This window comes from Henckelia pumila, chromosome 1, assembly GCF_033568475.1.
Source record: "Henckelia pumila isolate YLH828 chromosome 1, ASM3356847v2, whole genome shotgun sequence".
In the NCBI taxonomy this organism is placed as follows: Eukaryota; Viridiplantae; Streptophyta; class Magnoliopsida; order Lamiales; family Gesneriaceae; genus Henckelia; species Henckelia pumila.
Genome location: NC_133120.1, coordinates 153,741,682 through 153,767,815, shown reverse-complemented (window position 1 = coordinate 153,767,815; position 26,134 = coordinate 153,741,682). Strand labels below are relative to the sequence as shown.

At 35.6% G+C, this 26,134-nt stretch overlaps 3 protein-coding genes across 4 annotated transcripts; all 3 read left to right on the top strand.

Annotated features, from left to right (window-relative positions):
* Positions 1–1,561: 1,561 nt before the first annotated feature.
* Positions 1,562–3,215, top strand: LOC140891350 (transcription termination factor MTERF8, chloroplastic-like). Its single transcript, XM_073299808.1, has one exon. The coding sequence runs from the start codon at positions 1,695–1,697 to the stop codon at positions 2,946–2,948; it is 1,254 nt and encodes a 417-aa protein (XP_073155909.1). The 5' UTR covers positions 1,562–1,694; the 3' UTR covers positions 2,949–3,215.
* A 10,795-nt stretch (positions 3,216–14,010) lies between these two features.
* Positions 14,011–21,693, top strand: LOC140874256 (transcription termination factor MTERF15, mitochondrial-like). The gene is made up of 3 exons (XM_073277532.1): positions 14,011–14,467; positions 20,973–21,252; positions 21,330–21,693. Exons 1-3 carry the CDS (start codon positions 14,011–14,013, stop codon positions 21,691–21,693), a joined length of 1,101 nt encoding a protein of 366 aa, XP_073133633.1.
* A 1,282-nt stretch (positions 21,694–22,975) lies between these two features.
* LOC140890818 (transcription termination factor MTERF8, chloroplastic-like) lies at positions 22,976–25,745 on the top strand. Of its 2 annotated transcripts, none has more exons than XR_012152330.1 (2): positions 22,976–24,772; positions 24,997–25,745. XR_012152330.1 is itself a non-coding variant. In XM_073298924.1 (2 exons), the coding sequence occupies exons 1-2, from the start codon at positions 23,182–23,184 to the stop codon at positions 25,002–25,004; spliced, it is 1,128 nt and encodes a 375-aa protein (XP_073155025.1). In that variant the 5' UTR covers positions 22,976–23,181; the 3' UTR covers positions 25,005–25,745. The 2 variants fall into 2 exon arrangements, 1 of the variants encoding a protein (XP_073155025.1); XM_073298924.1 differs by having other exon boundaries at positions 22,976–24,301.
* Positions 25,746–26,134: the final 389 nt, after the last annotated feature.

Sequence of the window (26,134 nt, the reverse complement as noted above, 5' to 3'; positions counted from 1 at the left end):
GTGGGTTGGGTTATAGGATTAGGGTCAGATTGGAAAATACAGGAATTGATGGTGTATGGTCATTTCCAGCTCTGTGATGGATTACAGAATTTTGGTGCTAGCCGCCACTTTTATTGGTTAACTCACATTTCATGGAAGTTCATTTTACGGATTTTTTTTTTAGCTCTGTTATGGATCTTGATTTTTTTTTAAAAAAATATTACGTTTTTATTTTTACTCTAGAATCTGAATCTGAATCTGAATCTGCATCACTCCTAGTTTTATTTTTAGCTTCTGCAAGTTCCGGACTAACAATTGGCGACTTTATATTGTCTGATATTTGGTTAGTGTAGCTTGTGTACAATGTGTTGTTGGATGGTAAAAAGTATTGTATGCTATTAGCTATAGTATCTTAAATATTTATTTTTTTATTGATTATTGATATGTTGTGTCGTTCAATTGCCGCTTTGCATTTTATTTTTTTTGTAATGCATTTTGTATTTTCACTCAACAGGCAGGTTTTGTAGTGTTTTTGTAGGCCAATAGAGGCAGGTTTTGTAGTTTTTGTCAACTTAATTGAAAACTCGAAGGTACACTAGCAATATCGGGTGCAGATGGTTTATATAGAGAGCTAACTAGAAACAGAAACAGAAGTGAAGAAGTACTTGTGGTTATATATATATTTGTAATTTGCCTGTCTTATGTTGATTTTTTGCTGCAAAATTTTCAACACTTGTCTGCATGAACTATCTGAGCACCTTGCCATCCGCTTGCTCAATGAACGTCTCAGCGAGTACACAATGCAAGATTTTTTTGCATCTATATATCTTTCCGCAAAGATACTCCAAAAAAACGCTAGCTAGGTTCACTTCCATTGGAATCGCACATAAAACTTCTCAAGAACATGCCACGACTCATCACGCAAGAGCGGAAAGCTGTATCAGAATCAGATGGTGAGTCTGAAAGTTCTAGCAAAGGGACCGGGATCGAGTGATAGTGATGATAGGATAGGATAGGCCTAAAAAAATAGGAAAAATTAAAATTATTCACAGCCAAGTACGTACCAAATTTTCAACAATAACCGTTCATCCTTTGTACAAGAACGAAAATGTAATTCTGGTAATTATTGTTTGTACTCACATCATTACTCTACATCTATGATGAGATTAGTTGATATTTAATTTCGATAGCTAAATAAATAATTATTAGAATGTTAGTTATGAATTATTATCAACATATTGAGCTCTCATAAAACTAATTAATTTTGCACCAAAAGTTTGCTTATAAAAATAATTCTTCAGACTTTATAGTTTATACCCTGGTTCTATTATAAATTATTTTAAGTCGATTTTATTTATAATTTAATTTGCGTTACTCACTCTTCATGGACTTAATTTATCAATCGAGTGAAGTGCAAGTCAAATGGTTTGATATATTAAATAATATCATAGTTCTACATAAAACGTTTTGCAAAACTAACATGAAATGTAACAACATTTGGAAAACTAACATGAAATGTCGAATACCTATGGCTATTTGCTCCCAATTCTTTCTTTATTATTATTATTATTATTATTTTTTTTTTTTTTTTTTTACCTCTCTGAAAAATGTTTTTGGGCGGGGCGGAGTCGAGATGGAGATGAATTTGTCACTTCGACGATTCAAGTCTGCTTCGAAGAATTACATGTGAGTTTTTTTTCCCCTAGATTTTAGCAATGTTTTCTGCTTTCCGTAAACTCTTGCCAATCAAAATTTCTGCGGCGGATTCAATCGCTTTTTCGCTTGCTCTTCTCCACAAAAATCATGAACCCACTTTGTCGAGAAGCTGTAAAATCCAATGCTTTGTTAATCTGTGTAGTCTTGTGGACGTGTTGTCCTCAAAAACTGGAAGAAAGAATTGTAAATCTGAAAAGCAATTAGAGAATGAGAAATCTTGTACGGTTTCTTTCTTGATTGATTCGTGTGGGTTGTCTCCGGAAATGGCTGTTTCTGTCTCTGAGAAAGTGCGGTTTGATAACTCTGAAAAACCTAATTTTGTTGTGACAACGTTAAAGGACTATGGATTTAGTCAAAAACAGATTGCCGTTATTGTTCGCAAGAAACCCAATATCCTTATGTCCAAAAAGAAGACCCTTTTGCCCAAGCTCGAATTTTTCCAATCTGTTGGCTTTCCAATGGCTCGGCTTGCGACCGTCATCGCTAGAGACCCTACATTTTTTAGTAGGAGTTTGGAGAATCAGCTCATTCCAAGTTACAACTTTCTCAAGAGTGTCCTTTTAACTGATGAAAGGGTAGCTATAGCTATGCAGCAGTCAAGGAGGATTTCTCAGCAGAATCCGACTAGGAACATTGCTCCTAATGTTGCAGTTTTGAGGGAACTTGTGGTGCCTGAATCGTGTATCGTGTTGTTATTGACACATCATCCGGAGACGCTTGTGGAAGAAATCGATGAGTTTAAGGAAGCTGTGAAAAAAGTGTTGGGAATGGGGTTTGATCCGTTGAGATCGACATTTGTGTTAGCTTTACACGTCGTTGCTGAGAAGACTAATAGAAGGATTTGGGATCAGTGTTTTGAGACTTACCGGAGCTGGGGATGGTCAAAAGATGATGTGTACTTGGCCTTTAGGAGGCATCCTAATTGCATGATATTGTCTCAAAATAAGATCTCTAGAACTATGGATTTTCTTGTTAACAAGATGGGGTGGGACTCCCGGATCGTTCTAAGTTGCCCAGCAGTTCTGCTGTTTAATTTGGAAAACAGGATAATTCCCAGGTGCTATGTCATTCGTGTTTTGTCATCCAGGGGTTTGATTTCCAAAGAAGTTAAATTGAGTGTCTTTTTGATGCCTTCGGAGACTCATTTCTTGGAGAAATTCGTGACTAAGCATGAGGAGGAGGTTCCTCAACTCTGTGATGTTTACAAAGGAAGGATTTGTCTTGAGGATCTGGGATATCTTGGTCATACTTGATAGTTTTTTGTGTTGGTTTTGTGACTGACTCTTACACATGCGATTTTCGGAATACTCATCTTATTCATTGCAAGGCTTTGCCAGTTGCAGGAAACTTCTGATGTTCTAAATGTTGCAAGTTTTGGATTCTACCACAAAGTTTATTCCTAAGATTTTGTTCGGTAGGTTCTTTACTTTTGACTGTTTTTCATGTTTGGATGTTTCAAGTAAGCGTTGTATTTGGAATAGTGAGAGTAAAATTGTAACAATCCTTGTATTTGTAGTGAATCAACCAAATATTTTAGTCTACTTTTCAATCAAGTTCTAATTTCTAACTAGTTTCTAAGAAATCTTGAGACATATCTACTGTTTATCATCAATTCCATTTAGTTCACTTTAAAGTATATTTTATTGCAAATCAAATTCATCCCTTCACACGTTCGAGCCCAAACCTCCTCTATAAATTAATAACATTCATCGTATGGACTAATCTATATATCTATCTATCTATATATAAAATTGTTACTTTTGATTATGTTACAATTTTCTCATCATTATTTCATTTAATAATTAATATTTTTGTCATTTCCAAATTTTATATATTAGTCAATTTATTTATTCAAGTTAAATTAATTGTTAATATTTAATTTATATTATTTTTTGTGTCCATTTATTTATTCAAAGTAAATTAATTTTTAATATTTAATTCATGTTCTAAATTTATATTGTGACACTTTTGATTATGAATTATTGAATTTACAATTTTGATACATTATTTTATTTAATAATTAATATTTTGGTCATTTCCAAGGTTTTTTTTTTATATTAGTCAATTTATTTATTCAAAGGTAAATTGATTGTTAATATTTAATTCATATTATTTTTTGTGTCCATTTATTTATTAAAGGTAAATTAATTGTTAATGTTTAATTCATGTCCTAAATCTATATTGTGACACTCATGGACACAAAAAAATTATTATTGAAAGCTAACTTAATACGTGATCTATAAATTTAAAAAAAATATTAATTTTTGGACTTATTTCAACTTTATCGTTATAGTTATGTTTTTAGTTTACTAAACTTTTTAAACGTAATATTTTGATTATTAAACTTTTAAGAAAAACAAAAAAATTAAATCAAACCATTAAATTTCACCATCTTATTGATATAAGTAGAATTTATGATTTGCATCCTGTAGAGAACAACAGAAGCTTCCTCCAACCGCCAACGCTAGGGTTGTGTTAGATTAATATTTGAAAAATTACTTTTTTTTTTATTATATTTGTTGTGAAAAGTAAAATTTATAAAACTCAAAAACTCAAAATATTCTCAAACTCCACACTTTAAATTTATTCTCTCAAATTGTGTTTTTCTACACAAATGAAGAGACCTATTTATAGATCTCAATGGGAGATTAGTCCAAAAATTAAATCATCATCATCTACATCATCACACACTAATTTTCAAAATAATACAACTCAATTTTCAACAATTCTAATATAATATAATATATTTTCAACACTCCCCCTTGTGATGATAATCGTCATATGATGATTGTCTTTATTACGTGTTTTATGCTGCCTCGTTAAAAACCTTACTAGGAAAAACCCAGTGGGATAAAAATCATAGCAAGAAAAAAAGAGTACAGCCACGTAAACTCCCCCTCATGTTAATATGAGTGATTCTTCACATATTCCGTAGATTGCGCATCCCAATATTGTATATATGTTTTCTGAATATCGTCGTGGGAAGTGCCTTTGTGAAGAGATCTGATGAGTTCTCACTTGATTGAATGTAACAGATATCAATATCTTTATTCTTCTCAAGCTCTTGAGTGTAGGCAAAGAACTTTGGGGGGATATGTTTGGTTCTGTCACTTTTGATGTATCCTTCTTTCATTTGAGAAATACATGCAGCATTGTCTTCATACAACGTCACAGACTTCTTGTCTTCTGATAATCCACAAGAAGTTTGGATATGTTGTGTCATTGATTTTAACCACACACATTCACGACTTGCTTCATGTAATGCAATAATCTCGGCGTGATTTGATGAAGTTGTTACGAGTGTTTGTTTCTGTGAACGCCAAGAAATTGCGGTGCCTCCACGAGTAAATACATATCCGATTTGGGAACGTGCCTTATGTGGATCAGATAAATATCCAGCATCAGCATAACCAATGATACTTTGATTGGTGTCTTTTGAGTACAAAAGTCCCAAATCCGTCGTTCCTCGTAGATAACGGAATATATGTTTAATTCCGTTCCAGTGCCTCTTTGTTGGATATGAACTGAATCTTGCCAATAAATTTACAGCAAAAGATATATCAAGTCTAGTGCAATTTGCAAGATACATAAGGGCACCAATGGCACTTAGATATGGTACTTCTGGACCAAGAATAACTTCATCATCCTCACATGGACGGAATAGATCCTTTTCTATGTTTAATGATCTTACAACCATTGGAGTACTTAATGGATTTGATTTATCCATATTAAAACGTTTAAGGATCTTTTCTGTATAATTTGTCTGGTGAACAAAAATTCCACATTCTTTTTGTTCGATTTGCAAACCTAGACAGTACTTGGTTTTTCCAAGATCCTTCATTTCGAATTCTTCCTTCAAGTACATCATAACTTCTTGAATTTCTTTATTCGTTCCAATGATGTTTAAATCATCAACATATACAGCAATAATTACACATCCGGATGTTGTTTTCTTGATGAAAACACAAGGGCATATTGGATCATTTACATATCCCTTTTTCATCAAGTGCTCACTTAGCCGATTATACCACATTCGGCCGGATTGCTTTAACCCATATAATGATCTTTGCAATTTTACAGAATAAAATTCTCTGGGTTTTGAACTTTGTGCTTCAGGCATCTTAAATCCTTCAGGGATTTTCATGTATATATCACTATCAAGTGATCCGTATAAGTAAGCTGTAACAACATCCATAAGACACATTTCCAAATTTTCAGACACTGCCAAACTAATCAAATATCGAAACGTAATTGCATCCATAACAGGAGAATACGTTTCTTCATAATCAATTCTAGGCCTTTGAGAAAAACCTTGTGCAACAAGTCTAGCTTTATATCTTACTATTTCATTTTTCTCATTTTGCTTTCGAATAAAAACTCATTTGTATCCAACAGGTTTTACACCTTCAGGTGTGAGGACTATAGGTCCAAAAACATTACGTTTATTCAGCGAATCCAATTCAACCTGGATGACATCTTTCCATTTGGTCCAATCATGACGAGTTTTACATTCACCAAAAGATTTTGGTTCATGATCCTCATTTTCATTTATGATGTCACAAGCCATATTATAAGAAAATATTTCATCAATATCTTCTATGTCTTTTCGGTTCCATATTTTTCCAGTATTAATATAATTGATAGAGATTTCACGATTCTCGTCAGTTTGTGGTTCTGACAGAAAATTTTCATCATCAGGTGTTTCTTCTGGAACACCATTTTCTATTTTATGATCATCGTGCTTCTCTATACCTTTTCTTTTCCGACGATTTTTATCCTTGGAACCGACTGGTCTTCCACGCTTCAAGCGTTTTATGACATCATGAGTGTCTTCAATTTGTTTCTTTGGAATTTCAATTCGAGCAGGGGCATTTACAACATGTATATATGATTTTGTTACCCCTTTTGTGTCTGCAAATGCATCTGACATTTGATTTGCAATTCTTTGCATGTGCACAATTTGCTGTACATCTTTCTCACATTGTTTGGTCCTTGGATCCAAATGTAACAATGATGGTACATACCATGTGATTTCTTTTTCGATGTGTTTCTTTTCTCCCCCTAACACTGGAAAGATTTCTTCATTAAAATGACAATCAGTAAAGCGTGCTGTAAACACATCGCCTGTCTGAGGCTCAAGATATCGAATGATTGATGGACTATCATAACCGATATAAATACCGATTTTTCTTTGTGGACCCATTTTTGATCGTTGAGGTGGTGCAATAGGCACATACACCATACATCCAAAAATTCTCAGATGAGAGATATTTGGTTCTTTACCAAATGCAAGTTGCAATAGGGAGAATTTATGATATGCACTTGGTCTGATGCGAATTAATGCCGCAGCATGTAAAATTGCATGTCCCCATATAGAAATAGGGAGTTTTGTTTTCATAATCATTGGTCTAGCAATCAGTTGTAGACGTTTAATCAATGATTCAGCTAATCTATTTTGCGTATGAACATGAGCTACAGGATGTTCAACAGTGATTCCCATTGACATACAATAATCATTGAAAGTCTGGGATGTAAATTCTCCAGCATTATCAAGTCTTATTTTCTTGATTGTATAATCGAGAAATTGATTTCGCAATTTTATTATTTGAGCCATCAATCTTGCAAATGCCACATTCCGAGTTGACAATAAGCATACATGTGACCATCTGCTAGAGGCATCGATCAATACCATAAAGTATCGAAATGGTCCACATGATGGATGAATTGGCCCACAAATATCACCATGAATACGTTCAAGAAATATGGGTGATTCAGTTTGGATTTTAGCCGGCGATGGTCTTATAATAAGTTTTCCAAGAAAACATGCTTTACATTGAAACTTATTATTCTGAAAGATCTTCTGGTCTTTCAATGGATGACCATGCGTATTTTCAATAATTCTTCGCATCATTATTGAACCAGGATGTCCCAATCGATCATGCCAATTTGTTAATATTGAAGAACTATTAACCACCATATTTGATTCGATTGGCCTTATATGTGTATAATGCAATCCAGTAGGGAGCATTGATAATTTTTCAATCACATATTTCTTTGCTGATTTATATGTGGTAAGACACATATATTTCTGATTTCCATCAGTTATCATCTCAGTATCATACCCATAAGAATATATGTCATTAAAACTCAACAAATTTCTTTTCGATCGTGGTGAATATAAAGCATCATTTATCAAAACTTTTGTACCATTAGGTAACAAAAATTTTGCTTTACCAAAACCTTCAATCAAGTCTACAGGACCTGATATTGTATTCACCATTGTTTTTGTTGGTTTTAGTTCCAAGAAATATCTTTCATCTCGCAGAATAGTGTGCGTTGTACCACTATCCGGTATGCAAATTTCCATGATATTATTTCCATGTTTGCTCATAGCATTTTCCATATCAAACTTCACAAAAATGTAATAAAGAAAAATTAAGTACAATACAAATATAACATGCTTTATAATACAAAAATGCATGAAAAATACAAATTTGTTACAATCTAGTCCCACCAATCTTTTAATCAATGTCTTCGAAATCATTCAAAAAATCTGCAGCACTGAAACTAGTTGAACCAATTAAATGGTCACTATTTTCAACAAAATTGGTCTCTTTTCCTTTCCCCTTTATCGATTCTTTATAGAGCTTACAAAGGTGCTCGGGGGCTCGACAAGTTCGTGACCAATATCCCGGAGTGCCACATCTATAACAAACACTCTCGGTTCTTTTTGAGTGATTTTCATTTTCACTCATGTTTTCATGCTGCCTTTTTAGTGGGTGGTGCGTGACGCTCTTTTGAGATGAGTTACTGAAATTATCTCGATTATTTTCATATCCACGACCGCGTCCACGACCACGGTCATTTCTACGTCCACGTCCACGCCCACGTCCTCGACCTCGTCCACGACCAAAATCTGGTCTATTCCTTTGATTTTGGTTTTCATTTTTCATTACGACATTTACTTCAGAAAATGTTGTTGATCCAGTGGGTCGGGATTGATGATTTCTTACTAACAATTCGTTGTTCTTTTCCGCCACAAGAAGACATGCGATTAGTTCGGAATATCTCGAAAATCCACGCATTCTATACTATTGTTATAGAGTTATATTCGATGCGTGAAAAGTGGAAAATGTTTTCTCAAGCATTTCCATCTCTGTGACTTCAAGTCCACAGAATTTTAATTGCGAGACTATTCGATACATCACAGAATTATAATCACTGACTTTTTTAAAGTCTTGGAATCTCAACGTATTCCATTCATCACGGGCGGTCGGGAGTATCACTTCCCTTATATGCTCAAATCTTTCTTTCAGCCCTTTCCATAAAGTCATTGGGTCTTTTTCTGTGAGATACTCACATTTCAACCCTTCATCAAGATGTCGGCGCAAGAAAATCATAGTTTTTGATTTATCTTGTGAGGTTGATATATTATTTTCTTTAATGCTTTCACTTAGACCCAATGACTCAAGATGCATCTCAACATCAAGAGTCCATGACATATAATTTTTTTTAGTGATATCGAGTGCAACGAATTCAAGCTTTGTCAAGTTTGACATGGTGGTACTAGAAAAATAACAATGCATTTTATTAGTTAATTTTCATTAATATGACAATACAAAATAATGGATAAACGATGAGTACAAGTAAGTGTACAAATAGAGAAAAAGCATGTGGTGGAAAATCGCTGGTGAGTACAAAAATCGTGAGCATGATGATCATAATCGTTATGAAAAATATCCTTAGAAAAGCCAAAAACTCCATCTTCTTCTTTTTCGAAAAAAACCGAGGAGAAAATGTTTTGAGATGAAGAATGAATTTTGGTGTGATTGAAAATGAGTTTGAGTGAAAATATTTATAGGTCAAAAACTAGCCGTTTGTGACCATTGGGGGTAAAGAAAAATCGAGTATGTGTTGAATAAAAATTTGTGATAATGATACAATGCATATAATGATAATCATAATTAAATAATTATGTATATCATATCACATTATTATAAGATCGGTGTCGTAGACATCCTTTTATATAATATTGTGAAATTATACCAATATAGTTAGTATAAAGTCAGGTATAGTATATCATATCACATTATTATAAGATCGGTGTCATAGACAACCTTTTATATAATAACATGACATTATACAAAAATTATTATAATGTTTAAAAACCTTATAGGCTTTTATACTTGTCGTATCCCTTACCGGGAGTGTGGGATGTCGTCTTAACATCCTCCCAGGATTTATAACAAGTTTTTTTAAAAAAATTCATAACATGATATTATATATTAATATATACACAATAAAAATATATAAACAGTAAAATAAAAATTCTTACTTGTTGAATATTTTTGACTTCTTCTTGTATTTTGGAGCGTCGGAAATTATAGAAAACCTTCGAGCGATCGTGCTGATAACGTGTTGTGAAAAGTAAAATTTATAAAACTCAAAAACTCAAAATATTCTCAAACTCCACACTTTAAATTTATTCTCTCAAATTGTGTTTTTCTACACAAATGAAGAGACCTATTTATAGATCTCAATGGAAGATTAGTCCAAAAATTAAATCATCATCATCTACATCATCACACACTAATTTTCAAAACAATACAACTCAATTTTCAACAATTCTAATATAATATAATATATTTTCAACAATATTTAATTATATTTTGTTTTTTTAGGCTGTGATTTTTAATTAATTAAAAAATTACACGTGCATTGCACGTAGCAATAATTTTGTTTTATTGAGACCGATATTATCAAATTTTGAATGTTTAATTTTATTAAAATCAAGTGTTATATTTTTTACGAATAAGTTCAAACTTCAGTCACTATGATTCAATATATAATTAGCTGGTGAAACGAGAATATTATGTCTATAATTTTTTTTTTGTAATATTTGTCGATTCTTGATCGACAATTTTTTTGTAGTTATATTTTATGTTTATACTTTGAGTTTAATTTACTTTTTAACAAATAATTTTAAAGCAATAACATCTGTTAAATATTTATTCAAAAGCGTAATATATATATATATATATATATATATATATATATTTATTTATTTATTTATTTATATTTGTTACAAATTGTGTGATCAAGTGATTTGTCTTTTATTAAAAGCTATAGTTGGTGGAAATTGTGCAACTCAAATCTTTTAAATCGTACAATAGTTCAAACAAACAAATGTTTCAATTTGATCAACTCAAAGAAGGACAATTGTTGCACCCAAACAATCATCTTATCCATAATTTTGCTTTCAATCAATGTGAATCGAAAACATTACCTTGACTCCGATATTAATTGTATGATCGAACACTTGTCGCTTTACCAAAATTTATAGTTGATGATAACAATACGATTCAAATATTTTAAACAATACAAAATATCAAGTATCACGAATAATTTATGTTTGAATGATAATTTTACTTATATTAATTTTAAGTAAAAAATAATAATTTCTTTTTGAGAAATGATTTTTTGATTCATTAACTTGTCCATATTTGAGTTTTAGTCTATTTAAGTGTCAAATTTTGTTTTGGTGCAATGACATTTAATTTTTGACTATTATTAGTCAAATTTCTGACGTGATATTTGACAAATCAACAATTTTCGATCTTAGCATTTTTACGTCATGTCAGTATTTTTTTTACAAATCAGTATGTTCAATGTCATGTTACCAATTAGACCAAAAATTGCCGAGAATTAAAATTTAGCGTACCAAAAACAAATTTTGAAAACTTAGTGAACCAAATCCTAAAAGTAAATAAGTTAGTGAACAAAAAAATATTTTTTCTTTATTTAAATCTTTATTTGGAGATGAAAGTTGAGATTCTGTTGATAAATTAAATATAAATTGTGTATTATTTTTTATCTGGTAAACCATGTTAATCATACGACAATTGTTGTAGCTCGACTTGCTTTGATTCTCAATCATCTTGGTCATACATAATAATACATTCAAATTTTTCTTACATATGTTTTTTCATCTTACTGAATAAATTTGTTTGCTTGACTTCGACGATCAAATTTAAATATACACTAAATAATAATTTAGTATAAAAAATAATCAATATCCTAACAAAAAATATAGAAATAAAAAATAATATTTTATAATATAAATTTTGTGTGTTATAATATATACAAATATATACCAAGAATGTTTAATTAGATTATATAATTAATTATTTAATTAATGATATACATACATATTTGTTTCATAAGTTCATCAAACTCTTGTTTTGAAAATTCTAACATATTAATATGTGGTAAATATATTTTTTTCAAAAATTAAATTCATATAATATGCAACAGTCAATCCAAAATTTTCTTTACATTTTTATTTGTTCAAATCTTGTAATATTTTGTTCAAAAAACTCATAGGTTGTGTTTACTTAGTTAGGTTAATTATATATAGATAAATAGTACTAAGGGTCCGGTTGGTAATGTGATGAGATTATTAGGAAGAATGGATAAATAAAAAATATGAAAGGATATATAATACCAACATCCAATACAATGGTTGTTTGGTTCGTTTTATAAAAGTTGGGATAGGGTTTACTCACATACATAATTGTACAAATATACCCTTTAACCACATACAAATTTACAATCAATTATTACAATCAAGTACCCTCGGTAGTCTGCAAATACCCCTTTGTAACATTCCAATACCCTTTTCTTGCCTTCAATCACTCTCCTCTGTCCAATTTTTTCTCACGCTTGGAACCATTTTTCGGTAGATCTGGAAGTTGTTGATTATTGGCAAGTGTGTGACCTTACTTTACCCTTCTCAAAAAAAAAAAGCGTGTGACCATGCGGGTAATGGAGTCCTCGTACCGGATCTTGCCATCAGACCCAACATCCACTTCACAGATCTATTAATCGAACTCAGCAGGCTCCAGCTTCTCCCCAATGTTGATGAGGATATGCCTGAGATCCGAAACCATGACGTACCCAGTACCATTCTTATCGAGAACTCTGAAAGCGTCGCGAATATGGCGATCAAATGGAAGCTTTTATTAGGCTCTCCATTTGGGTTGCGTGGGAGAGAGATGAAAGAGAATTTATTAGGGAGAGGGGTGAAAGGGACATTTACTCACATAATCTTTAGAACTGTAGCTTGTGAGATTTCCAATACCTTGCATTGACGGTGGATTCTTTGTACAATGATTTCCCACATCTTTGGTTTGTAATACCGGGCCGCAAGGTTATCAACCGAGAAGCTAAAAACGAGTCAAACGACGGACTACGTGGTAATCCTGACCTAATACCCCTACCAAACGGGGCCTTAAGACTATTAAGATGTTGAATAATGATGGATAAGCAATCACATGTTTACTTTGATGAATTAATTTTGTGATTGATATTATGATTAAGTGACGAGTTATAATTTTGTTTTAATTGTAATATATAACCTTATTTCTAGTTTGTATTGATAAAATTAAGATGTAATTTTTACTGAAGAATGTACATTATTATTAATCAACATGTAAATTATTTTAATTAACCAAAATTATTGAGTATAAATATTATTTATTTTTTAAAATAAAAATTAATAAATTGAATTTAAAAAAAATGTTTTTCATGAATAAGGATAAAATCAAATGACATGTATGTGTGAATGGAGAATTTTCATCTTGGTTGGTTAGGCTTGTAACGAATGATACAAATGGGCGAATAAAGAATTTCCGTATTGATTGGTTAGACTTGTAACGAACGATTTGCATCAATAAATTTTACAAGTTTTACCGTTAAATTTTTTTTCAATGTTAGCGCATAATTAAATTTAGAGCTGGCATGAGACGGTTGCGGATCGACGTGATCTTTACTTATAGTAAAATGTCATACTTTTACCATAATATTTTTTTATAACTTGGTTAGATTGGATATCAATCTTAAAAAATTGATCAATGACAATACGACATTGTTTCAGTGGAGTTTTGTGTTAAATTTAATGTCCATTTCTTTATTTCGCACTAAATCGAATTCAATATTTTTTTAATTAAGAAGGGGTATATTATTTTTAGGAAATATTTCATGATTCATATATTATAAATATATGTTTACCATATCGACTCAAATAAAATTATTTTTTTTGCGTTTTTTAAAGCATAATTTAAGAAAAATTTGCATTCTCCCCAAACAATCGCATTTATGATTTATTGTCTGCTCCGAGCTAGGGTTTATCACTAGTTGAGCTATTCATTCACGCCATTTTTGCCAAGACTCGATTTGTAATTGAAGCCTTCACTCAAATTGAAACATTTTTCCTATGATAAGCTTTTCTAGCTTCAATTACCCCATAGGAATCATATGTTTCGTCGCCCGATTCTATCCAGAATCGGCAAGATCCAGTTATCCGCCAATTTTTGCAGTCTTGAAAATTTTAAACGATCACTCGTGAACTCAGGAGCTGGGATTTCTCCGTCGAAAAGCGAACCGGTTTCCTCCAAAAAAGTATCACCTGGAAAGGAGAATGTCATCTTCTATTTGGTGGACTCTTGCGGCCTGAATCTGGAAAGGGCTGTTTCTACGTCAGGTAAGCTGCATTTTGATAGCCCAGATAAAGCGAATGCTGTTATGCATTTTCTTGAAAAACATGGATTTAGCAAAACGCAAATTGCAGAGCTGGTTTCTAGACGACCCAAGTTTCTGCTAGCTAATCCTGAAAAGTCCTTTCTGCCAAAGATTGAATTTTTATTGCATTCTATGGGGTTTTCTGAATTCGATATGGTGGAATCCGTTGTAAAGCACCCGGCCTACTTGGCAAGTAGTCTGGAAAATCAGTTGTGTAGTAGCCCGTATCCAGTTTTAGTGATTTACTGTTGATTAATCCGATAAACATGATTAAGGGAACTCTTAATGGATTAACGGAGTCCAGAATTGGACCCAGAATGATCAGAAATGGTCCGGAGAGTCAGGCAGAACGGATGCAACGTTCGTGCCATCGGAAAAATGTCACTGCTTACGTACTTGATGGGACACTGGTACGAACGGAAGCAACGTTCCCGAACGGAAGCAACGTTCGTTGGCCGAACGAAAGCAACGTTCCCGAACGGACGTTCCGTTCGTGGTCTATAAATAGGGGAGTCGAGTTTCATTTTCAGATGCACCTTCCACCTTTTCTCTCTCGATTCCTAAGCCTTCTAACTCAGATCTAGGGAGATCTAGACATCCTTTGAGGATTCCGGAAGTGACTTAGCGATCCTGAAGTCGTAGCGGAGCTGTGACCTAGTTTTGAGGCACTCGACAGCAAAGGGCTGACGACGGACGCAGGTATAGCTATGGTCTCCTTAAATTATTTAGGATTATGCAATAGCTTAGTTAAGGCTTTTAGAGCTTATTGAATGATGCATGGGTATTTGCATTGTAGACTTGATGATAGGCTTGGAACCTAGAGTGGGACTACTAGGACTGCCTTAGAAAGGTACGTAAGTACTGAATGAGATTGCCAGCGGATATGCATGCTTATATGTTGCATTTATGTGTTTGCATGTTATTATTGTTATGCGGCATGTGCATATCATCTTGTACTTGTACATCTGTATATCTTTTGAGATGAGCCAGTTAGGGTTGCTCAGCCCTATTGGGACATTCAATATCGAGTGCCCTTAGGTACTGATATCCAGAGGACTTCGTGGTCCGCGTCCGGTATTCGAGAATGAGTGGTCGCACACAGTGGTTAGCTACCCCGATGTGATGAGCTTATATCCCAGGCGCCAGTTTGAGCAGTTTTGTATACAGTTATCCCAGATATGGATACCCTGTCATTTGCATGCATCATGTTTGTATGTTTATCCATGCTTTCGTATTGAGCTTAGAGCTCACGTCCGATATTTTCTGTATATCTGGATACCCTATTCGACGGGGCAGGTGTAGGTGCAGGATTGAGCACCAGGAGTCTGGAGTGGCCAGTGACCTTGAAGACAGCAGGATTAGCTGTAGGTTTTTATTTAATTCGATTGAGTTGTTTAAATCGAGTTGGTTTAGCCGGTTGTATTCCGCCGGTCTATTTGTATTTAAGACTTCCGTAGCGATTTATTTTATGCATGTTTAATTATGCTCTTAACTCTGATTAGGTAGTGGATCCGGGATGGGTCGCTACATTTATGGTATCAGAGCTGCATGCAAGGGACTTGAGAAATTGATATGAGACTTCTTGATTATCCTTGTAGGATTGATTGAGGTCTAGCGAAAGGAGATTTGGTTATTCATTGCCAAGGATGCAACAGTGATGAGAACACCAGTACTAGCATATCGATAGATAGATTGACTGCTGAGGACGGTACATCATCCGATGCATTGGGATGTTGATTGTAGAATATATGGATTCCAACCAGGGAAGACTGGAAGTGAAGATCGAGATTATCACGTCAGATACCTCCGAGGGCTTTTTGGAACGAATAGTGTTTAGTAATCCATGTGGTTCCAGTCCTTGAAGATTCTCCACTCGTAATTGGAGAGATTGTCAGATAGACCTTCACCAGGGAATACCTCGAGTGCCTAAAGCATGACAGGTTTCGAGCGTAAGGTCTGTAAACTCATGCAGAACATGGTTTTGCCGGTATGCTTGCATCGATACTTTTGGTATGCATACGAGAAACTTCATGTTCAAAAGCATGATTCGGATACAAGAAAAACGCTGATGGTAGATCGCGAGCAAAAGAAGTTGACCGACATGCACTGATGCAGAGCATAGCTGGTTAGCTAACACGTGCCATTTCTCCGGAGTTCTTCGTAGGAGGACATGTAGAGAGACTTGGACGGGAGTATGCTTGTATCGATGCGTGTGTCGATTGGAAGCTTCATGCTCAAGGGACGAAGAAAAATTCGATGATTTTAAATACTGTATTGATGTATTTTGTAAACAGTATTTCAGTTGTAATATATCATCAGAATTTGGTTGTATCATATCAAGTTATTGGATGTACATGTTATTGTATTTTCGAAATACTGTAATGATATTACATGGGATTGTAATAAAGGAAATTGTACATAATTTGAAGTAATGATACATGTTTTATTTATTCAGCAATTCGTGATTAATTGCAAGTAATTTTATTAAGTTTGGCTTGGAATTAGTTGATTGGTGATCAACTAGGTTAGCTCATGGATTTTGGGTAAGCCAGCGGTATCGGATTGAAATGTGGTTAGTCTAGGCGTTTTCCTAAGATTGACCTATTTAGTCGTTTGACTGGGTTAGTGCCATTGATGAGGTGATTCATCTGGGAGCATGAAAATATTGATTTTGTTTGGAATTTTGAGTTTCGTTCTAGGTTGATTCCGTAGAACAGTAGCTTGATTGACCTTCATAGGTTGGGAATTCGTGATGATGGGATTTCATCAGTGTCCAGTTTAGTATATGCCGAGAGTTGTGGACTATGACCATGACTAGACATGATGGAGCGCGACCCTATGCCAGTGTTACTCTGGGAGTCTTTCGTACTTCGGAGAATGCCTGAAAGCCTTCGTGCTTCAGGATTTGGCGGTGGAAAGGCTACTTAGTCTAGAGTTTTGGTAACAGTCACAACGGGGTATGACTTTGGATTAGATACCTGGTTAGGTATCGGTGGTTTAGATATCGTCTGGCTGTCGTCAGAGATATTGGCTGGTTAAGTATCCGCGGTTTAGATATCGTCGGACTGTCGTCAGAGATATTTGTTTTAGTTTTGTCATAAGAACCAGTCTTGGAGGGATTTTCTTGACAAGTGTGTACTCTGAGCAGATAGTTTTTAGCCTATTGGATACTGCTAGACTAGTGGATCTAGTCGGTGTTTGGATGCTCTTGTGATAAGGGCTATTCAGGAGATGTGTTAGTGAATTTCCTGTAGCATTTGACTCAGGGATGAGTATTTTCCGGCAATGATAGTTTTCTTCAGTGATAGATTATATCTGATGCTAAGGATTGTACATGACTATTTGAGGCGTGAGGAAAGCGTGACTTATGCCAGTGTACAATTGGTGGTGATTTCAGGTGGGATATCATGGCAAGTTACCTCAGTCTCGATTTTTTGCAATCTTAGCAAGAGATATGGTTACCAGGAAAATGTTCAGCGATAGCTGGAATCTTTTGGACTTATATTGCGGCTTGGGTTGAACAAGTCCTTATGATCATCTTGAATGAATATAGACAGTGGATAGTATGTCTGGACTAGTGCAGACTTGACACTAGTGACTACTTGTAACTGTTGACTGACTCTATTAAAGATGAGTGATTGAATCAGCTGTGATTCTTTTGTTTCCAAGTATTTGGGATCTGCGGACGTGTGGCAGTGAGATCATCGATATTGATCATCCATGAGAGTTTCATTGATCAGTGATTGCCTGATTAAGGGTTGATATCGTCAGGCATGTCGAGAGCTACGGTAGATCAATTCGATTGATCAGATTATTCCAATCGGTACTGATTGGGATGTGGTGAATCAATAAGTGCTGGAAATAGTACTTTAAGTATGGTATGCTTTTATTTAGCGATTCAAGTGCATTTAAGGGATTTTTTTTAAGTCGTTAGGAATCCCCAGGAATGTGGGAATCGAGGCTGTTTGAATTCTATGGATCACAAAAGTGGTCATAGGGTGGCTCTTGTGATCGTAGTTCGTTGACAGCATTGCTGAGATTACCAGTGATAGATTTTGATTTAAACATTACTTGGCGTTAGCAATGATTGATCCAGCATGTGGAAATAGGATTCAGTGATTGTCCAAGGATTTTCAGTGGACAAATTTTGAAGACTGTTAATCGGAATGATTAGTTTGCTTCACAGTCTGCCTATTCCTGAGTGGGAAATGGGGGTTATCACGGTGGACTTTTGTGACCCTATTTCCAATATTCTCGAGGAATTGTGACGCTATCTGGGTGTGGTGGACCGACTCACCAAGTCAGCACATTTCACTTCCTGTAGCCGAGAGTACAATGTGGATCGTATGGCTCGGGTATACATTCAGGAGATCGTTTGACTTCAAAGAGTGCCTGTAAGCATTGTCAGCGATCGAGATCCCAGGTTTACTTCCAGATTCTGGGGGAGGGTTCGACGTGTGATGGGTATTACTCTCAGTTTGAGTACTGCTTATCATCCGGAGACAGATGATCAATCAGAGCGCACAATCATTACTTTGGAGTATATGCTTCGAGCGTGCGTTATAGATTTTGGTTCAGCCTGGCAGGATCAGTTGTCATTGATTGAGTTCGCGTACAACAACAGCTACAATACTAGCATTGGTATGGAACCGTTTGAGGCGTTGTACGGACGACGTTGTTGTGCTCCACTTTCTGGGAAGAAGTGGGGGAGAGACGGGCTGAAGGACTGGAATTAATCCAGCAGACAGTAGATGTTGTTGATCAGATCAAGAAATGGAGTAAGACTGCACAGGATTGACAGGCCAGCTATGTTAACACGAAGCGTAGGCCTTTGCAGTTCGATGTTGCGGAGAAAGTGTTTTTGAGAGTTTCACACTTTTCGTAGGGTTTTCATATTTAGCCTTAGGGACAAGTTGTCTCCTAGATTTATCGATCCGTTTGAAATCTAGAGAGCATTGACGATTTGGCGTATCGTCTAGCTTTACCACCTTATATGTCCAGTATTCACGACGTATTTTACGTATCTCTGTTGCGACGGTACGTGGTGGATCAGTCCCATATTCTGCAGTCGTCTGACGTTCAAGAGGATACTGATTTGACTTACGTGAAAAGACCTACTCGTATCCTGGATCGTAAGGATAAGGTCTTACGTAATAAATTTATCCCTCTGATTTTAGTTCAGTGACAACATTGAGACACTTAGGAAGCTACTTGGGAATTTGAGAGCAGGATGCGTTCAGAACACCCTGAGTTTGTTTTGATTCTTGGGTGGTATTCAGTTGTAACTTTGAAATCGTTTGATTTGAATAAAGAATGTTTCTGAATTCTGTTTTACATTCGGTACTTAAGATCTGATTTCGAGGACGAAATATCTTAAGTGGGGGAGAATGTAGTAGCCCGTATCCAGTTTTAGTGATTTACTGTTGATTAATCCGATAAACATGATTAAGAGAACTCTTAATGGATTAACGGAGTCCAGAATTGGACCCAGAATGATCAGAAATGGTCCGGAGAGTCAGGCAGAACGGATGCAACGTTCAAGGGAACAGAAGCAACGTTCATGCCATCGGAAAAACGTCACTGCTTACGTACTTGATGGGACACTGGTACGAACGGAAGCAACGTTCCCGAACGGAAGCAACGTTCATTGGCCGAACGGAAGCAACGTTCCCGAACGGACGTTCCGTTCGTGGTCTATAAATAGGGGAGCCGAGTTTCATTTTCAGATGCACCTTCCACCTTTTCTCTCTCGATTCCTAAGCCTTCTAACTCAGATCTAGGGAGATCTAGACATTCTTTGGGGGTTCCGGAAGTGGCTTAGCGATCCTGAAGTCGTAGCGGAGCTGTGGCCTAGTTTTGAGGCACTCGACAGCAAAGGGCTGATGACGGACGCAGGTATAGCTATGGTCTCCTTAAATTATTTAGGAGTATGCAATAGCTTAGTTAAGGCTTTTAGAGCTTATTGAATGATGCATGGGTATTTGCATTGTAGACTTGATGATAGGCTTGGAACCTAGAGTGGGACTATTAGAACTGCCTTAGAAAGGTACGTAAGTACTGAATGAGATTGTCAGCGGATATGCATGCTTATATGTTACATTTATGTGTTTGCATGTTATTATTGTTATGCGGCATGTGCATATCATCTTGTGCCTGTACATCTGTATATCTTTTGAGATGAGCCAGTTAGGGTTGCTCAGCCCTGTTGGGACGTTCAATATCGAGTGCCCTTAGGTACTGATATCCAGAGGACTTCGTGGTCCGCGTCCGGTATTCGGGAATGAGTGGTCGCACACAGTGGTTAGCTACCCCGATGTGACGAGCTTATATCTCAGGCGCCAGTTTGAGCAGTTTTGTATACAGTTATCCCAGATATGGATATCCTGTCATTTGCATGCATCATGTTTGTATGTTTATCCGTGCTTTCGTATTGAGCTTAGAGCTCACGTCCGGTATTTTCTGTATATCTGGATACCCTATTCGACGGGGCAGGTGTAGGTGCAGAATTGAGCACCAGGAGTCTGAAGTGGCCAGTGACCTTGAAGACAGCAGGATTAGCTGTAGGTTTTTATTTAATTCGATTGGGTTCTTTAAATCAAGTTGGTTTAGCCGGTTGTATTCCGCCGGTCTATTTGTATTTAAGACTTCCGCAACGATTTATTTTATGCATGCTTAATTATGCTCTTAACTCTGATTAGGTAGTGGATCCGGGATTGGTCGCTACAAGTTGACTCCTGTCTATGAATACGTCCAGGGTATAGTTGGATCTAGAAAAGCTGGTATTCTTCTGAGGCGAGGGTCGTGGATTTTCGATCATGGCCTTGATAAGAAAATCATCGACAATTTAGCTCTGTTGAGGGAGCTTGGAGTGCCCCAAAGCTGTATCGAGTTTTCTCTGTTTCATTATCCAGATGTTGTCACCCGGAAGCATGAATCATTCAAGCAAATTGTTTCCGAGATTGAAGGGATGGGAAAACGGCATTTGTTATTGCAATGCATACCCGGACTGGGAAGGGCAACATAGATATCTGGGAAAGATGCTATGAAACATATAGTAACTGGGGCTGGTCGAAGGATGACATATATATGGCATTTAGGAAGCATCCCAGTTGTATGCTCTTGTCTGAGAAGAAAATCTCGAGGTTCTTGGATTTTGTTGCTAACAAAATGGGGCGTGATTCAAGAACGATTGCACGGGTTCCATATATTATATTTTACAGTATGGAGAAGAGAATTATTCCAAGGTGCTCTGTTCTTCATCACTTGTTTTTGAATTGTTTTGTTAAGAAAAACTGGAGCTTGACTTCTGTAATGTGCCCCACTGAGGAGAAATTCCTGGAAAACTACGTGATTCGATACTTAAAGGAACTGCCTCAGCTTCGTCAAATTTATAGAAGGGAGACAAGTGATGTTGTATAGGACATGGAGTGGTTTTCCTTTCTCATGCATCTTTTTGAAGTTTAGGACAATACCTGACAAAATTTAATTTAAACTGAGTTTCTTCATTAGTTTACTAGTGTTGTGAAAACTGAGGCTCTAGAGTGAAGTTCCTCTCAGACTTATTGCTGTATGAATAAGTTTAAAACTTGCAGCATGTGATTCAAGCTTGTTATTTGGAACAATATGGTGCATACTCTATACTGCAGAATGAGTAGTTGGCATTGATACAGTTTCGGGGTTCGACTCAAATGCCATTGTCACTCACAATGAACATGTGAAGAACACACCAACTGCAAGTTCATGGTGATTATTCAATAGATGGTTGGACGCAACTCGATTTCTTCTTTCAAAATGTTTTTTTTCTTGAAAATTTTTTTGCCTGCACTTTTTTCTTTTTTTTTTTTGAGAAAAGAAATCTGAAGATCTAAAGAAATTCCCATTAATCATTTCCTACTTGCCAAAAATGAATGATCACCCAAGAGAATATATGGAGAAAGTGTTTGCTATAAAAATTCGAGTTTTATACTTTTACATGTAAATACTACTCAAATTCTATGCCCTTCAGTCATCCCTTGGCTATATCCACTTGTTGCAAATCTTAAACTCGTTCATCCACATGAGATTAGTACCAACCACTTCCAAACAAGAAAAACATCTTGTTTCAAATCAGTCAGGTGAAGCTCCTTGACCTGAAACAAGTCTAGTTGTTTAAAATATTTCTATTAAAAAGCAGAAGCGATTTGAAGTTGAAAAATAATTTTGTTTTTTTTTAAAGTAGAAATCGAAGTCAAGAACCAAAAAATCATATGTTCTAAAAAAGTATTTGAATTTTTTTTAACCAAGACAGTAATTTTGATAAATAAAAATTTGCATGTAAATCCACTAGCTTCTCAACCAAACGGATAATATGTTACTTCAAAAAACATTATTTTTATGAAATTATATATTTATTATATCATAGAAATGTGATTATTTTTCCCTAATTTAAGAATTTTAATTTTACTGTTATTGGCAAATGATAGAAGATCGATGCTTCGTATCAAGATTTTTTTTAATTGAATTTGTCGCACAAAGTCTGTCCAATACAGTTCATTTAAATGTGTAGTTTGATTGTCATCCAAAAGTAAGAGTCGTCATCTGATATGTTTTTTTTTTAAGAAAGAAAATGTTTGGGCCAATTATTATTTTCTTAAATTATATATAAATAATATTATTCCCCTAAATTTTCTCGCTTTATGAGTTTATTAAGCTCAAGAAAAAGGTTTGAAGAAAACGTTTTGTTCTCACAGCTGCTGGAAAAAATTCTCTTGCTTTTTGTTACCTCTTGAAAAATGGTGTTGAAGCCCGCGTAGAATCAAAGACGAAGACGAAGCTGTGATGATAATTAATACATTTATTGCCCAAAGTTTCGCGGCTGTTCAGAATTATGCAAGTGAGTGTTGTCCCCTAAAGTAATTAAACTTCGCAATGTTCTCTGCTTACCGGAAATTATTCCAAATCAAGATTGCTGCGGCGGATTCAATAGCTTTTTCGCTTGATTTTCTGCACAAAAATGGTTTGCCTCATGAATCCGCTTTGTTGAGAAGCTGTAAATTTCAATGTTTTGTAAATCTGTGTAGTCTCGTAGAGGTGGACTCAAAAACTGGGCGAAAGAGTTGTGAATCTGGAAAGAAATTGGAGAACGAGAAATGTTGCATGGTTTCTTTCTTGATTAATTCATGTGGGTTGTCTCCAGAAATGGCTGTTTCTGCTTCTGAGAAAGTGCGGTTTGAAAATCCGGACAAACCTAATTTTGTTTTAAAAATGTTCAGAAAATATGGGTTTAGTCAAAAACAGATTGCTGATATTGTTCGTAAGAGACCCAGGATTCTTTTGTCAAACGAGGAGACCCTTTTGCCCAAGCTCGAATTTTTAAAATCTTTTGGGTCTCCAAGAACTTACCTTGCAGCCTTATCTGCAGACCCTACTTTGTTGAGTAGAAGTTTGGAGCATCGACTAATTCCTATTTATAATTTTTTCAAGAGTGTGCTTTTGACTGATGAAAGAGCAGCTGTTGCCATGAAGCAATTACCGAGGTTTTTTAGGCATAATCCAATCAAGAATATGGCCCCGAATGTTTCAGTTTTAAGTGATCTTAAAGTGCCAGATTCGTGTATCATGTTGTTGTTGACACATTATCCTGAGACAATCATGGTGAAAACCGATGACTTTAAAGAGTCTGTGAAAAAAGTACTGGAAATAGGATTTGATCCGTCGAAATCTATGTTTGTGTTAGCTTTACATGTCTTCGCTGAAAAAGGTAACAGAGGGATTTGGGATCGGTGTTACAAGACTTACAGTAGCTGGGGATGGTCAAAAGATGATATCTACTCGGCCTTTAGGAAGCATCCTAATTGCATGATCATGTCTCAAAATAAGATCTCTAGAACCATGGATTTTCTTGTTAACAAGATGGGATGGGAGTCCCGAAAGCTTCTGAGCTGCCCAGCAGTTCTGCTTTATAGTTTGGAAAATAGGATAATTCCCAGATGCACTGTCATGAAGGTTTTGTTATCCAGGGGTTTGATTGCCAAAGAAGTTAAACCAGGTACCTTTTTGCAACCTACGGAGACTCGTTTCTTGGAGAAATTTGTGACTAAATATGAGAAGGAACTGCCTGAGCTCTATGATGTTTACGAGGGCAAGATCGGCCTTGAGGAAGTAATGATCCCTGAGAAATCTGGTTAAAAGCATTCTTTTTGTGTATGTTATCTTAGGCAAATCCCTCTGTTTCCTCCAAATGAAAACCCGATAATTTGGCCTTTGCCTTGAAGATCGACCTTTTTTTTATTTTTGTTTTTATTAAAGTTTCAGTTTTGTAGGTATATAAGATTTCCTTGTTAAAAAGGAAAAAGATAGTTGTGGAATCCAGCAGGAATTGTTTGGCATTTTGCCTTGAGATCTCATTCATATCGACTGATTTATGTTTTAAAAGTCTTCTGCAGACATTGATTGGTCTATGCATTGATTCTTGTGTGCCATTGGAATCATGGACGCGATGATATGAAATGGCTTTCAGGTCAGGTGTACCTTAGAACAGTTTTATAAATTGAGAACGTAAAAGACGTTATCATGGTTGGGATAGTTATTCTCGTTAAAAGTAGTATAACTCAAGAAATGGCTGTCACGAGATTGCACAATCTGTCCGTTTTTGGCCCTTCTTTATTTGTGGAGTCCCAGTCTTCGGTGTTGAACCCAAGTTAGGCCCAGTACTAGGGCATCCTGACTGTTACAATGTGGCAGGAGCTTGAGGATGAGCATGTGGTGAGTCCTTCCTATAGACAAAGGCACCAGAGAAGCAACGGTTCAGATTCCAACTGCACAAGTATGGTAGCTTCTGTTGGACAAGGGGAGCGATAATGGGAATGATACCTCTGACTATGCCAATGAGACTGAGAATCATGGAATAACGACACATGCATAGACGAATCTGGAAGACAGTGACAGTATTATATCAGGACAATCTAGTGATTTACTGATTTGGGAGATATAGAACGCTGAAGAGTGAGACAAATTTTTCGGGAATGGATGAACGTTGGTGCCAAGGGTCATTCACCCTATGGATTTCCTCTGAACTATCAAACGGGAGAACAGTGGCTCTGTGAGAATGTTTGCTAAAGAGTTAGAATCATCAAGGAATGAGTGCAGACCATTGCTCAGCATGGAAACAGTAATGGATCACTTAGAGATGAAGTTGGGGAAGCTGGTTCTCCAGTTGTGCAGGTGCAGGATGGGCTAGTGATTTCTCGTCCTCGGATTGGTGCTCGAAGGCCTGCCTGTACGAAGATTATTCAGACATCATCTGTTGTTCTACTTGTTATTACTGATTTTGATTTTACCAGAAAGTTTATTTCTAAATTCTGTATTCTCTGGATTTTTCTTTCATTTGACTGGATTGTACCGTTTATACCATTTCCTTGGCCTGAACTTTGATAGTTTTCAGGCGAGGATGTTTCTGTGAAGCGTTGACTCTTAGATATTGTTTGAGAATCTACATAATCACTTATTTTTAGAGGTTGCAAACACTACCTTATATTATCTCATTTGTTAAGTGTCATTTTGTGTAAGTTTCAAGGAAACATGTAAATAGACTCGATATTGCCCTCATATTTGGATCTAACACTATTTCGAGCTATGATAAAACTTTTGGGATTAAATTAACACATGAATATACTGAGAGAATGAACCTTGAATTACTTAAATTGATCACTTCCCACGCTACAACAATTTAACTCAAGTGGATGGATTACTTAAAAATTATACTAGAGATATTCGTTTGTTTGAACCGACTATTTCAAGCTAATTATAAATACCTTTTGGGATTAAATCAACACATGAATATATTGAGGGATTGAGCCGTGAATTACTTTAAATTGATCAC

What these genes read in the sequence shown, in the direction of transcription:
- LOC140891350 (XM_073299808.1), top strand. Translation starts at nt 1,695, where the DNA reads ATGTTTTCTGCTTTCCGTAAACTCTTGCCAATCAAAATTTCTGCGGCG.
- LOC140874256 (XM_073277532.1), top strand. Translation starts at nt 14,011, where the DNA reads ATGTTTCGTCGCCCGATTCTATCCAGAATCGGCAAGATCCAGTTATCC. An exon ending in GCACCCGGCCTACTTGGCAA is followed by an intron (nt 14,468 to 20,972) that starts GTAGTCTGGAAA and finishes AACTCTGATTAG; the next exon opens with GTAGTGGATCCGGGATTGGT. An exon ending in ATTGAAGGGATGGGAAAACG is followed by an intron (nt 21,253 to 21,329) that starts GCATTTGTTATT and finishes TGAAACATATAG; the next exon opens with TAACTGGGGCTGGTCGAAGG.
- LOC140890818 (XM_073298924.1), top strand. Translation starts at nt 23,182, where the DNA reads ATGTTCTCTGCTTACCGGAAATTATTCCAAATCAAGATTGCTGCGGCG.